Below are 12,872 nucleotides of genomic sequence, written 5' to 3'. Positions count from 1 at the left end.
TTGGTCTTCCCGGGTCAGGTGAAACAGCAGTGGGAACACCTTCTGCCTGGCAGACCAGATGGGCCATGTGGCAGGCAGGTGGGGTTGCCCTCTGATGCAGGCAGCCCTGACACACTCTGCCTCTCGGCAGGTACCACTGGACCCCCACAAGCTGGAGGTGGGCGCCAAACTGGACTTGTCCAGCAGACCCCCGGGCCCGGGCCTGCTTGCAGGGTTCCACTATACACAGGATGTGGCCAGGCCCCTCTTCTCCAGCTCAGGTAAGGGCACTGGGGCCGGGGGAGGGGCGGCCGGGGCCTCAGCTGCATCCTGTTTCTTCACGCTAACTCTGCACGCTGGCTGTGCTGTCCCCCAGAGTGGCTTCCCCAGAGCTTGGCCTGAGCCGGGCCTGTGCCCTCTGCAGGGCTTCCGTTTCTGATGTCCTCCCCAGCCCCACCTGCCTCTCTCAAGGGTTCTGGCTTTTCACAGAATGGCAGGAAGCTTCCGGTCCTCCCCGTGCTTACCCCTCCCCAGCGGCCACACCACAATCATGTTGTCGGGTTCCCAGGGGCACCCCCAGGACTCAGCATAAATCACTCCACCCCCGGCCCCTGGCTAAGATGTATCCCAGTGGAGGGACAGCAGTCAGCAGGAAGCCCCCGGCGGCTCCCATGACATCCTTCCCTGAGCAGGACCCGCGGCAGCTCTAGGGACCCAGCGCCAGGCTTCTCTTGGGGCTGGTCACACAGGCAGGCACTGGCCTGCAGGAACCCAATTACAGACCCTGGGGGGAGCACACAAGCGGCTGTCCTTCCAGACAAGGGGAGGGAGCCCTGCCATTCCAGCGCCCAGACACCAGCCGAGGGCCAGCCCTGCTCACAGGCGCTGGGAGCTGCAGGGCCGCTGCAGGATGTCACCTCAGAGGGCCCTCCCTGACCGCCCCCTGTCCTGCCCTTCCCTGCTCTGTCTTCAGGTGTACTCGCCACCACCGGCTACCACTCTGCACGTGGGTGTGGTCAGTGGTCATGGGTGTGGACGGGGTTGCCCAGGCTGGCCTCATGAGAATGGGGCTCTTTGTAATACCCTGGTGGCCTGAGCAGCAGGGTCTCTGGAGTCTGGGTCCCTCAGAAGGCAGGTCCGTCTGTGCCCAGGCCCTTGGTGGCCAGCAGCCTGGTTAGGCTGGAGCCCAGAGGCTGTGTCCTGCGTGTGGGGCCTTCAGCCCCCTCTGTGCAGCTCAGAGCCTGGGCTCCCCACCCACCCCCATCCCTGTCCCCATCCCTGGCACATGCCCATCCAGACAGGGCTGTGCCCTCCAGGGCGCCAAGCACCCACCCCATGTGTGGGGCATCGTCCAGCGCTGGCCCCTAGCCTGTTCTCTTCTTGCTGTGTTTGCTCTGCCGCCCTTTCCTGACTCCGTGAGCTGGAAGCTAGGATGTCCGCACTGGCCCTGCACTCCCCTGCGTCTCCCTGCATTCCGCTGCATTCCTCAGCTCCAGTCCACATCTGATGCCATTTCCATTGGCACTGGGGCAAGCTAGTTCCTGATTTCTGGGTTGATTTCTTTGGCTTATCAGTCACTGAGAAGTGGTTAATGTAGCCGGGAGCGCCATGGAGGTGACTGTGTGTGTCTGGGGTGGGGCTTGTCTATGGCAGCCCACCCCCAGGAAGATGAGAATGCACCATTGTCAGGGTCCCCAAATAGGGAGGGAGCTGGAGAGACCAAGGGACGCCCCTGTCACTGTCTTTACCATAAATCCTCCCTCTAGAGTGAAGGGTGTGTGCCCCATGTGGCTGCCCACGGGGTTTGGTGTGGGAGCATCGGGAGCCAGCCTTGATGTCATGGTGACACCTGTGGCCTGCAGCTGGAGGGCACCAGGGAGAAACTGCTGTCTTCAGCAGCTATGACTCAGGCCAGGGTCCGTTAGGACCTGAGACTTGACCCATTAAGTAACCAGGACCGTCTCTAGCTTCTGTTGGAAACGGGTCCCTGGCTTCAGCCCATGAAGGTCCAGCCCCCACCTTCTCTTTCCTCTGGGAGCTGCCATCACCCCCCTCCCTGCACCTCCGTGGGGTCCTCCAGATGGTGGGGAGGTGACTAAAGCCCACGTCCTGGTCACTTCCTCCGAATGGGAAGTAGCAATTCCCAGAGGAAGCTGGGGAGCCCCAGCCGGGAGTGAGCTGCAGACAGGACGCCCCAGATGTACTCTGGGCTCCACCAACCTGCCCCCCCCAGGTGCCGCCCATCCTGCCACCAACCAGTTTGGACCCTCAGCCCATCCCGGCAGCTTCCTGCCCACTGGTCACCTGACAGGTAGGTGCCCCCAAAGGTCTGTGAAATTTGGGCGTCTGCAGACCTCAGGGCTGGGGGGACATGAGTGGGGAGGTGACCCCGAGAACCAGGGTACCCTGAGATTATGTAGTTGGCACCTGCCGGGTTCTGGAGCCATGCAGGCCCCTGAGACCCGGCTGCCTGCCCCTACAGACCCTTTCAGCAGATCGAGCACCTTTGGGGGCCTGGGGACGCTTGGCAGCACTGCCTTCGGAGGCCTGGGCAGCCACGCGCTGAGTAAGTGACCCACGGCAGGCCGGCTCCGTGCACAGGTCCTGCCCATGCACGTGTGTGAATGGGGTTCCCTGTGTGGTTTGGGCCACACCCTGAGCCGGGCTGACTGCCCCCTGCAGCCACCCTCTGGAACACATCCTCATGGTGCTGGCCTGGGATCTGGGGAGTGCTGCTCCCGGCAGCCCTGTGGTTTTAAGGGGGACATGGGGGAGTCAGCTGCCTCACGGTTCCCCCCCCACTTCCCTCCCCCTCGCCCCCAGCTGCAGGTGGCAGCATGTTTACTCCTAAGGAGGGCTCCACACTGCATGGCCTGCCCAGCCCCCATGAGGCCTGGAACCGGCTGCACCGCACGCCACCGTCCTTCCCCACGCCGCCCCCATGGCCCAAGCCCATGGACACCGAGCGGGTCTCAGCCCTGACCAACCACGACCGAGAACCGGACAAGGGCCGCGAGGAACGGGAGCGGTGAGTGGGGTCCTGGTGCTGGAGCTCGCCCTTATCGGGAGGGGGTGAAGGCTGCACCTTCAGACCTGGGAAAGGCCAGGGGAGGAGGACCCCCCAGAGGATCCCGTGGGGCATGGTCTGGGCAGCAGACATCGGGGGACCAGCAGGGCAGTGGAAGCTGCTGACTCACCTCTGGCCCTGGGTGTGCAGAGGACGCTGTTGTATGCAGGTGGGGGCCCTTGTGCCCCAGGGGGCCAGGGCTGGGAGCTGAGCTTGTGTGCTTTGGGGCAGGGGAGGTGGGAGTCAGCAGCAGTCAGACCTGAGGGTCCTCGAGGATGGGCCGGGGCTGGCTCTGTGGACAGGAGCAGAGGGCTCCATGATCAGCCCGTCCACCCAGAGCCCACACACAGTCTTGTCCCCACGATCCTGAATTGGGGACATTTCACTCATGGGTGTTGCTGCATGCCAGGCACTGGTAGGGCACTGGGGGGGACACATGGCAGGATCAAGGGAGGGTGAAGCAGGGGAGGGGTGACAGTGGGTTAGTGCAGAAGGTGGGAGCGTATGTTACAGGACCCAGGAAAGACACCGGGGAGAAACCCACGGCTGTTCCACAGCCAGTACTCTCCCTGCAGAGTGTGGGGAGCTTGGGACCTGGGGGACTTGGAGCTGAGGCAGCCCTGTAGGGACGTGAGAGAGGGGGGAGGGAGCAGGTGCAATGCTGGCATTTTGGCTGGTGGGGAAGGGGTGGCAGGGGCGGTTGGGGCACCTTGGGTGTGACCCACTCAGGCCGTCCTCAGGGTGGTTCCCAGCCGAGGGCCACCCTGCCTTCCCCCAGACCCAGCTGGCACCTCATGGGTGACAGCTGAACTGTGGTCAGCCCCAGCCAGGCAGCTCATTCCATGAGGAATTCCAGGTCCCAGGCCCTCAAATAGGTTTGGGGCCCAGCTGCAGCACCCCCCAAAATTCCTCACTGGGCCCAGTGGTCTGGAACCTCGTGGGGTGGGACCTCGGTAGCAGACAGCTTGCTTTGGAGTGTCCTGTTACCAGCAGTATCTTCCTGCCCCCAGGCTGAGGGAGGGTGTGTGTGTGTGTCTCACTCCAGGGACCTCCTTGAGAAGACGCGTCTGCTGAGCCGGGCCTCACCCGCAGCCCCCGTGGGCCACTCGGCCAGCAGCCTCCTGCTCCGTGGCCAGGGCGAGCCCCGCGTCAAGGAGAGCCGCTCTCCCGCCAAGGAGGACGGCGCCAAACTGGTGGCGCGCCCACAGTCCCCCTGCAGCAAGGCCACTGTGGGCGACAGTCTGCGCCTGGCCGCCCTCCTGGGCCGCGAGCCAGGGAAGCCGCCCGAGGGAGATGTGAAGGTCAAGGAGGAGCGCGGGGAGGACGCTGATGCACCCGAGCCCCTGGGGGGCGGCCTGCACCGCGTGCCCCCCGCACCCCTGCAGCTCGGCCCGGGTCCCGCCGTCCGCGAGCGCCTGGGCTTCGCATGGGAGCCGCTGCGCGACGCCTACCGCGGCCTGGAGCTGCCGCGCCGCGCCGTCCCCACCGCTCCTGCCCCGGGCCCCGCCGCCCTCTTCGAGCCACCCGAGCGCCCCTACCGCGACCGCGAGCCGCACGACTACAGCCCCGAGCGCCTGCGGGAAGCGCGCCGCGAGGAGCTGGAGCGCGCGCGGGCCGCGCACCTGGGCGCCGCCCCCGCCCTGGACGGCGCTGCGCTCCTGCCCGCGCTGGGCGCCCTGCACTACCCGCGCCTGGGGCCCGCGGCCGCGCTGCACCACGGACTCCTGGCGCGGACCCCGCCCGCCGCCGCCGCCGCCGCCGCCGCCGCCGCCGCGCTCGGCGCGCCGCCCCCCCTAGTGGCCGCTGGCGGGTCCCCCACGCCCCCGGGGCCGCCGCCGCGAAGCAGGACTACGCCGCTTGGGGGCCCTGGGCCTGGCGAGGCGCGGGACTACTCCCCTTCGCGCAACCCCCAGGAGGTGGAGGCGCGGTAGCCCCGCGGAGCCGCCGGGCGCGGACAGCCTCCCGCAAACGCACCGCGAACCTGCGGCGTGCACGTTCTGGAACTAAGCACAGGCCCGTCGGTCCCGGTCCCGGTCCTGGGTGACGCTCACCTTTCCACCTGCAGCCTGCGGGGTCGGGGCATCATGCACAGCCTTTCTGGGGGTAATTTGTTTTCTGAGCTCAAGATTAGGCTATTGGAAGAAAATTCAAGTTTGTACATTTTCCCCCACAGGTGAGAAGCGTTTTTAATAGATTTGTATTTTTTTCAATTTTGTGCTCTTTAGACATTGAAAAGAAAAAAAAGTTTTGCTTTTTAATTTTGAGTTCGAATTTGCAGTTTTAACAGCCTCAGATCTTTTCCCAGAGCCCCAGGGGTTTTTTTTGTCTTATTTATGGAGGAAAAAACGGTCATTTTGTCCAACACACTGTGAGGCCCCCCGCTCAGGCCTGGCCCTGACCCTCCCTTGGTACTTGGAACCGAAGTTACAGATATATATTAAAATAATAATTAATAATGTAAAAAACTGGTTTTTTGCCTTATTACGCAGAAGTGTAAGATTTCTTTTTCATTTTTTTTTAAAGACAAATGGAACAAGTGTAAATAGTCTATTAATATAAATCTATGATGTTCTTAAATTCTTAACCTGGGTACACTTTATAAAAACAGTTTCTAGAAATCCCTGTTTATTTGTTTAATGCGGTCACAAAACCCCACCCGCTGCGGGGTGGGAGCGCTCAGAAGTTTGATGCACCGACCCTCCAACTATGCAAGCGCCCCCAGGCGGCTGGACGGCTGTCTGCAGGGGAAAAAGGTTCTAGCAGCAAACCTGCCAGCTCGGGGTACCGCACCCCGGCACTGGGCTTCAGGACGGGCGGCTGTGGCCACAAGGACACTTGTGTGAACCCTCGTGCTGACCAGTGTTCTTGGGAACTACCCCAGACAAGTAGAATTTCAGAAGAGTCTAAAGGTTGATTACAAAGTAACTTCTGGCTCTTTTCTCTGAAGACCATCAACAAACGTTTGTCCAGTTTGTCCCCGCCACCCACCCACACCTTGCCTGATTCCCCTTTGGTTTCAGTTTTGCTTTCATAATCACACGAACGTCACCACGTCCTGCCATCAGCGTCTGTCTTTGTTCCCTGACGTCCACACACTGTCCGTTGAGCCATCTGCAGTCGTTTCCTTTGTTCAGCTCTGTATTTCAACCCGGAGTCTGCACTGTGAACTCTGGTTATTTTAAACATTCTGTTCTCATGTCAGTTGGAGATAAATACAGCCTTGATTTCGGATGAAAGGTGGTTGTGTGTTTTGTGTGGCGTTGGGGCAGGTGGGAGCCGTGCAGGCTGACACCCGCCCAACCCTCCCTTTCTCCCCAGGTGCCAGGGCCCAGGTCCCTGGCCGGAAGTGGAATGCTGCCACTCCCCACCCCCTGACCCCGCTGAAACTGCTTCCTGCCAGCCTTTGCCCAGCATTCCCTGTTGCCCTCCGCTCACCCCATGCCCACCCGGTCGCCTGGAACCAGCTGCTCAGTCCCAGCTGTGTGCCTGCTGTCGGCTCCATGGGGCACATCTCGGAGGGTGGGTGTACCCACTGTCCTAGCACCATGCAGAGCCAGGTGGCCCTTTGGAGACATGAGAGCTCCGGGAGGAGAGGAAGGGTGAGTGGCCCCTGTGCAGTGAGGACCAGGTTGCCTAACAGTTTAGGGAAGGCGCGGTTTGGAAATGGGGGCCCTGACATTGCGCCCTGACTGTATTCGCCTCCGTGCACATCTGCCTGGAATGGCCCTGACGACAGTGGGCCCTAATGGCAGCCAGCCGGCTGGGCGGGGTCTGGGCTGCTTCTCATCCTAAGGGAGAAGCTTCTGGTGTGGCAGGAGGGGCAGGCCACGAGCTCCTTGTCTCAGGGCCTGGGCCACCAGCTGCATGTGGGTTCCATCCACCGACCCGTGCATCCATGTGCACTTCCTGGTTCCTTCCTCGTCTTGATTGTTTAACCTACACTGTGGCCCTTGTCATGCGGGGTGTCATGCGGGGTCTCTGGTCCCACTCCCCACATAACGCAGGATATGGTGAGGCCACAAAGGAACACCCACTGAGCCATAGATAGGGGAGTCACACCACTATATTCTCGCTGGCGGCTGGGTTGGAGACACAGAAGCAGGAGCCACACAATCCGCAACCCACCGCCCGCTTCTAGCATAGCCAACCTCACTTGCCAACTGCAATCCGCCTCTCTGCAATCCACAGTCCACACTTGCTAGCTTAGTCACAGCAGTTATATCAGTGGCTAATGGCTAACTGGTTACAGCTGATGGCCAACTAGTCACAGCTGATGGCCGCCATCTACTACCCAAGCCAGCACCTTTCCACGTGAGGCCGAGAGCCTGGAAACTGCTCTCTGGGACTCTGTCCCCACACCCTTCAGGAACGTCTCCTTTGTCACCATGTTCTGCATTGATTGACTGTGAGGATCAATGACCCCCACACACGGGGGCCACACCGGGCTAAGCCCCACCTGCGGCGGACGCCCGCCAGACCCCAGAGAACGCACCCACAGGAGTAGTTGGAGATGAACCCAGTTAGGGTCTTCCCTTGACTGAGACTGCCTGGGAGTCCAGGAAGCTTGTGTGAAGGAATGAAATATTTGAGTTAGAAGCCAAAGGACACAGCCCTCCTCCACCCACAGGGACACCGGGGAGGCCTGAACTTCTGGCTCTGTTCTAGGCAGGGCCCCTGAGAGCGCCGCCTGCTGGAGAACGTTGGTTTCTGCACCGGGGCCTCCCATCCCTGAGGGACATCATTTTCCAGGGATCACTTACTCTAAGGCAGTGTCACGCTTGAGGGGGATGACCCATGAGGAGCTCTCTCTGTGGCGGAGACCCTCCTGGGAGCACTCTGGTGGGACACTAACCACCAGGCACCTAATCTGTAGGACCACAGCAGGAAGCCCTGCTGAATCGGTGCTTTCCCATTCTAACTGCCACCTTCCATCTTTCCCGGCATAAATAAAACATGCCCTAAGCGCCCCACCGTTTCTCACCAGCACGTTATTAAAGCCATAAAGCATTTTCAGAGCTGTGGTTACCCCGAGCTAATAGCGCCTGCGGGAGTAGCCATGCTGAGAGACATCTTAACCTAAAGAAAACTAACCAGGGAACTGACACCTCTTGTTATGTTATTTTGGAGGAGCCATGTGGGGTACGTTCCTCAGTGACCAACACCATCTCTCTCTGAGTACTCCATCCCTCCTCCCGCGAGCCCCCACCCCTGACGATCTCTGGGCCTCACATCATGAAGTTACGTTTGTTTGACCATCCACTCTTTAGCACAGAAAGATACATACAGAGGGGAGTGGGCTTTATCTTTCATCCCCAGTTTTGACTCTGTCATGGAAACAGGTGCCAGGGGCTGGCCCAATGTCTCAGGCGGTTGGAGACCGGTGCTCTTAACGCCAAAGGCCACGGTTCGATTCCCACATGGGCCTGTGAGCTGCGCCCTCTACAGCTAAGATTGTGAACAACAGCTCTCCCTGGATCTGGGCTGCCGCGAGCAGCTGGAGGTTGGTGTGGGCTACCGTGTGCCACCATGAGCGGCCAGCAGCCGGAGAGAACTGCCGTGAGCTGCTGTAAGTGGCCGACCAACGACTAGCGACTACGACCGACAGCCTCAGCTAGGGGGAGCGCAAGGCTCTTAATACCAGCATGGGCCAGGGAGCTGTGTCCTACACAACTAGACTGAGAAAAAACGGCTTGAACTGGAGTGGGGGAGGAAGGCAGAAGAAAGGGGGGAAATGGTATTACAAAAATCTCTTAAAAAAAAGAAAAAAAGAAACAGGTGCCGGCTTTTCACAGGGGCAGGAGAGAGGAAGGCTTTCTTAGTCCTGGAACCCTGGCAATGGCAGGAGTCTGATGAGGACACAGTGTCAGTTTGGGAAGATGAAAATCCTGGAGATGGATGGTAGTCATGGATACACAATGACGTAAATAATTAATGCCCCTGACCTGACACCTGAAAATGGCTAAGCCAGCAACTTTTTATGTTATGTCTCTGAGGAGTTCTCAGAGGAGCTGTAACCAAATTAGGACAACCTGGATGCTGAGGGGGCCAGCGTGAGGTGTGGGAACTGGGAGGCACCTTCACGTAGAGCCTTCCAGGGGGCAGAGGAAGGCCACACTAGGGGCTTCCTCTGGTGCAGCCCCTCCCCCCTTTTGTGCAATCTCAGGTGTGCCTAGAACAGCTTGGAGGGTGTTACGGGCTGAATTGTGTCCCCCCCCAAGTTCACATGTTGAAGCACTGACTCCAGGACCTCGGGTGTGGCTGCTTTTCGAGGTTGGCTTTCACAGAGGTGATTAAGGTAAAACAGGGTCGGGGGGGGGGGGCCTGAACCTATATGACTGGGGTCCTCATAAGAAGAGGAGGTCAGGACACAGACACACGCACACAGGATGACCCTGTGAGGACCCAGGGAGGACACGGCCGTCCACACGCCGGGGAGAGACATCTCAGGGGGAATCAGCCCTGCCCACGCCTGGATCTCAGGCTCCCCACCTCTAGGACAGGGGACAGTAAATGTCTGTGGTTTAAGCTGCACATCTGTGGCACTTGTCACATAGCCTTAGCTGACTGATACAGGATGCAGAGTCCTGTCTGTCCTCCCATCATCACTCTGCTCCAAAACCCCCTGGTGCAGGACGGAGGGCTGAGCCCCGCCCCAGCCATCCTGGACCCACCCCTCTCCTTCCTGTCGCTGGTGGGTGAGGACTTTGGGATGTTTGGGGCAGGGGTCCTCACCCTGGCCTTGATTTAGAATCACCCCGAGGAACTCTTGAAAGCCCACTGCATGGCCGCCACCCTGGAGGCTGGGGATCCGGGTCGTGAGCGTTTCTCGCGCTTCCTTGGGTGTGGGTGATTTGACCAGGAGGCGGGGCAGAGAGCCCCTCGCTGCCGCCAGATGCAGAGCGGCAAGTGCTCACCAGGTGTCGCTGTTGAGCGCTTGAAATATAGACCTGAAGTTTTTTGTTTTTGTTTTTAAAAGATTTTTTTTTTTTTATTGGAGAGGGGGAACAGAATTTTATTAGGGAACAGTGTGTATTTCCAGGACTTTTTATTGGGGAACAATAGTATGTTTTTCCCAGGACTCATCAGCTCCATCCAAGTCAAGTTGTCCTTTCAATCTTAGTTGTGGAGGGCGCAGCTCAGCTCCAGGTCCAGTTGCCGTTGTTAGTTTCGGGGGGGCGCAGCCCACCATCCCTTGCGGGAGTCGAACCACAACCTTGTGGTTGAGAGGACGCGCTCCAACCAACTGAGCCATCTGGGAGCTCAGCGGCAGCTCATTGACTTCATTCTAGTTGCGGAGGGCGCAGCTTGCTGCCCCATGTGGTAATTGAACCGGCAGCCCCGTGGCCCAGAGCTCACACTCTAACCAACTGAGCCACCCATCCACCCTAGACCTGAAGTTTTTATCTTATTCTAGTTTAAGTTTAAAAACTGGCAACTCAGTTATTCATATTTGCAATTATGTTTGGGACAACTGGGGCATGTGAACCCACTTTCTCAACTGTACATGCTGTGAAATCAAATTATAGATCAAATATCCCAGTGAAAATTCAGCATCTGAACTGGGAATTGCTGTGAGCACAGAAAACAGCAGATTTCACAGGCTTACCACAAAATGAACAGGAAATAGCGCACTAACTTTATATATCGACTCCTTGCTGAAATGATACTATTTTGGATATATTGGGTCAAGTAGACTATGTTGCTAAAATTAATGTCATCTGTTTCTTTTTACCTTTTAAATGTGACCAGTAGGAAACATTACATGACCCTCCTAGATATCTACCCAAGAGAATGGAAACACGTGACCACACAAACATGTGTGCCCACTGTTGGTAGCCCTGCAATTCACAACTATGAGAAATGTCTGTCAACACGTGAACGGTTAGAAAGTGGGCTCCAGTCACGCAGCCACACGTCGGTGAGCTGTGCAAACAGGATGCTGAGTTACAGAAGCGCCTGGACAGCAGGATCCCACTTGCCTGAAGCATCCAGAACAACCAAATCCGTAGAAAGAAGGCAGATGAGTGGTTGTCAGGGGCGCGGGGCTATGCAGGGGTGGGGGTGACGGCTGAGGGATACGGGGTTTCTTTTGAGGGTGATGAAAATGTTCTAAAATTGATTGCGGTGACGGCTGCATAACCTGTGACTGTCCTCAAAGCTATTGAATCCTATATTTTAAATGGGTGAATCAGGTAACATACAGATTATGTCTCAAAAACTCTGGTGGCTCAGGTGGTTGGAAGCTGTGCTCCTAACATTGAGGTCGCCAGTTCGATTCCCACATGGGCCAGTGAGCTGCGCCCTCTACAGCTAAGATTGTGAACAACAGCTCTTCCTGGAGCTGGGTTGCCATGAGCAGCCAGAGGTCGGCATGGGCTGCTGTGTGCTGCCCTGGGCTGCCATGGGCTGCTGCAGGGTGCTGTGCGCTGCCGCAGGCTACTGTATGCCACCATGAGCAGCCGGTGGCCAGTGCGAGCGGCCGACCGACGACTGGCAACTGACAGCCTCACCCGGGGGAGCGCAAGGCTCATAACACCAGCATGGGCCAGGGAGCTGTGTCCTACAAAACTAGACTGAGAAACAATGGCTTGAACTGGAGTGGGGGGGTAAGAGTGGGAGGGGGAGGCGGAAGAAAGGGGGGGGGAGAAAGTACAGAAACGACCAACAGGATTATTTCTGCTGGGCTCTGCTGGTCGACAGGCTCCAGAGCCGAAGACACAAGCTGCGAACAACTGTCGGAGAGGGGAGCGCTGGTGGGAAGTGAGGCAGCAAATGGGGTCTTAGACGTCCCGGTGGCAGCCCAGCTCCTCCCCCCAACCAGGGCTCCAGGAATTAGGGCACTTTCTTCGCTACTCCGGCCCCAACATCACACAATTTGTAGTATGAAAGGTTTGTATCGTAGCTTCACGTCTGTAAGAGAAAGTGTCCCCTTTTATTTAAAAAATTTAAAAATATATATATATATCCAAAATTGTGTGTGTGTGTGTGTGTGTGTGTGTGTTTATGGCGGCAGCCAAGACCACCAATTGAATGGACTGTGGTGTCATATATTTTCTCACATACTGTGGCCTCTGAATGCAAGGCTACGACTTCATCTGGTGCTCAAAGATGAAGAAATCCGATCCAAATTGTAAAGAGAAGGGAAACCTATATTTTGGGTGGTATCACTTAGGAACTGGGCTAAGCTGCCAGGAACACAGACGTGGAAATGGTGGCACCAGTCGGTCCCGGCTGCCCTGTGGCGTCTGGTGGAAGGAAGGGCCTGGCGTCCCTCCGTTCCTGCTCCTCCACCCTTAGCTCATGCTTCCATCGTACCTGACGTTTCCTCAGGGTTGTGAGGTGGCTGCTGGGCTTCAGCCACCACACCTGAGTTCCAGGCTGGAGGACGCAGCACGAGGAGGGCCCCGTCTTCCATGAAAGCCCCCCAAACACTTTACAGAATTCTTATCAGAAACGTGTCCCAAGCTCGCCCCTATGTGTACAGGAAGGAAACATTATTTGTATGCTGGGCACATTGTAATCCCGAATAAAACGGGGTCCTGCTGAGGCAGAGAAAAGAAGCACAGATGCTGGGGGACCCTGGATTCTTGCTGGACCCACTGAGGGACGGTGTGCTGCGCTGGACACGAGCCTGTGCTCCATCACACTCGCCCAGCTGCCTCCAGGGAGACCTGCCTCTGAGAAGACGCGCTCCCTCGGCAGGAAGTGGGGTGCAGGGACTTGACCAACAGGAAACAGGAGATGGGAGGACACCAGGGCTAAATGTCACTCCCTGTCCCCACAAGGACTCGCCTGAGGGGCTTTTCCTCCCAAGTCTTCAGATGTC

General features: G+C 58.2%; 1 protein-coding gene across 10 annotated transcripts in view; it reads left to right on the top strand.

Moving 5' to 3' along the window:
* The window catches only part of FBRSL1 (fibrosin like 1), a 67,040-nt gene extending 60,768 nt beyond the window's left edge, over nt 1-6,272 (top strand). For all 10 annotated transcript variants that reach the window (XM_033097493.1, XM_033097491.1, XM_033097488.1 and 7 more), the window contains 5 exons: nt 131-260; nt 2,213-2,290; nt 2,462-2,545; nt 2,803-3,007; nt 4,092-6,272. In XM_033097493.1, coding sequence (XP_032953384.1) covers nt 131-260; nt 2,213-2,290; nt 2,462-2,545; nt 2,803-3,007; nt 4,092-4,977 — 1,383 coding nt within the window. In that variant the 3' untranslated portion in view covers nt 4,978-6,272. The remainder of the gene's footprint in view (nt 1-130; nt 261-2,212; nt 2,291-2,461; nt 2,546-2,802; nt 3,008-4,091) is intronic.
* Nucleotides 6,273-12,872: the final 6,600 nt, after the last annotated feature.

Source organism: Rhinolophus ferrumequinum, chromosome 25 (assembly GCF_004115265.2).
Source record: "Rhinolophus ferrumequinum isolate MPI-CBG mRhiFer1 chromosome 25, mRhiFer1_v1.p, whole genome shotgun sequence".
Taxonomy (NCBI): Eukaryota; Metazoa; Chordata; class Mammalia; order Chiroptera; family Rhinolophidae; genus Rhinolophus; species Rhinolophus ferrumequinum.
This window is presented reverse-complemented; position numbering and strand designations above follow the sequence as displayed.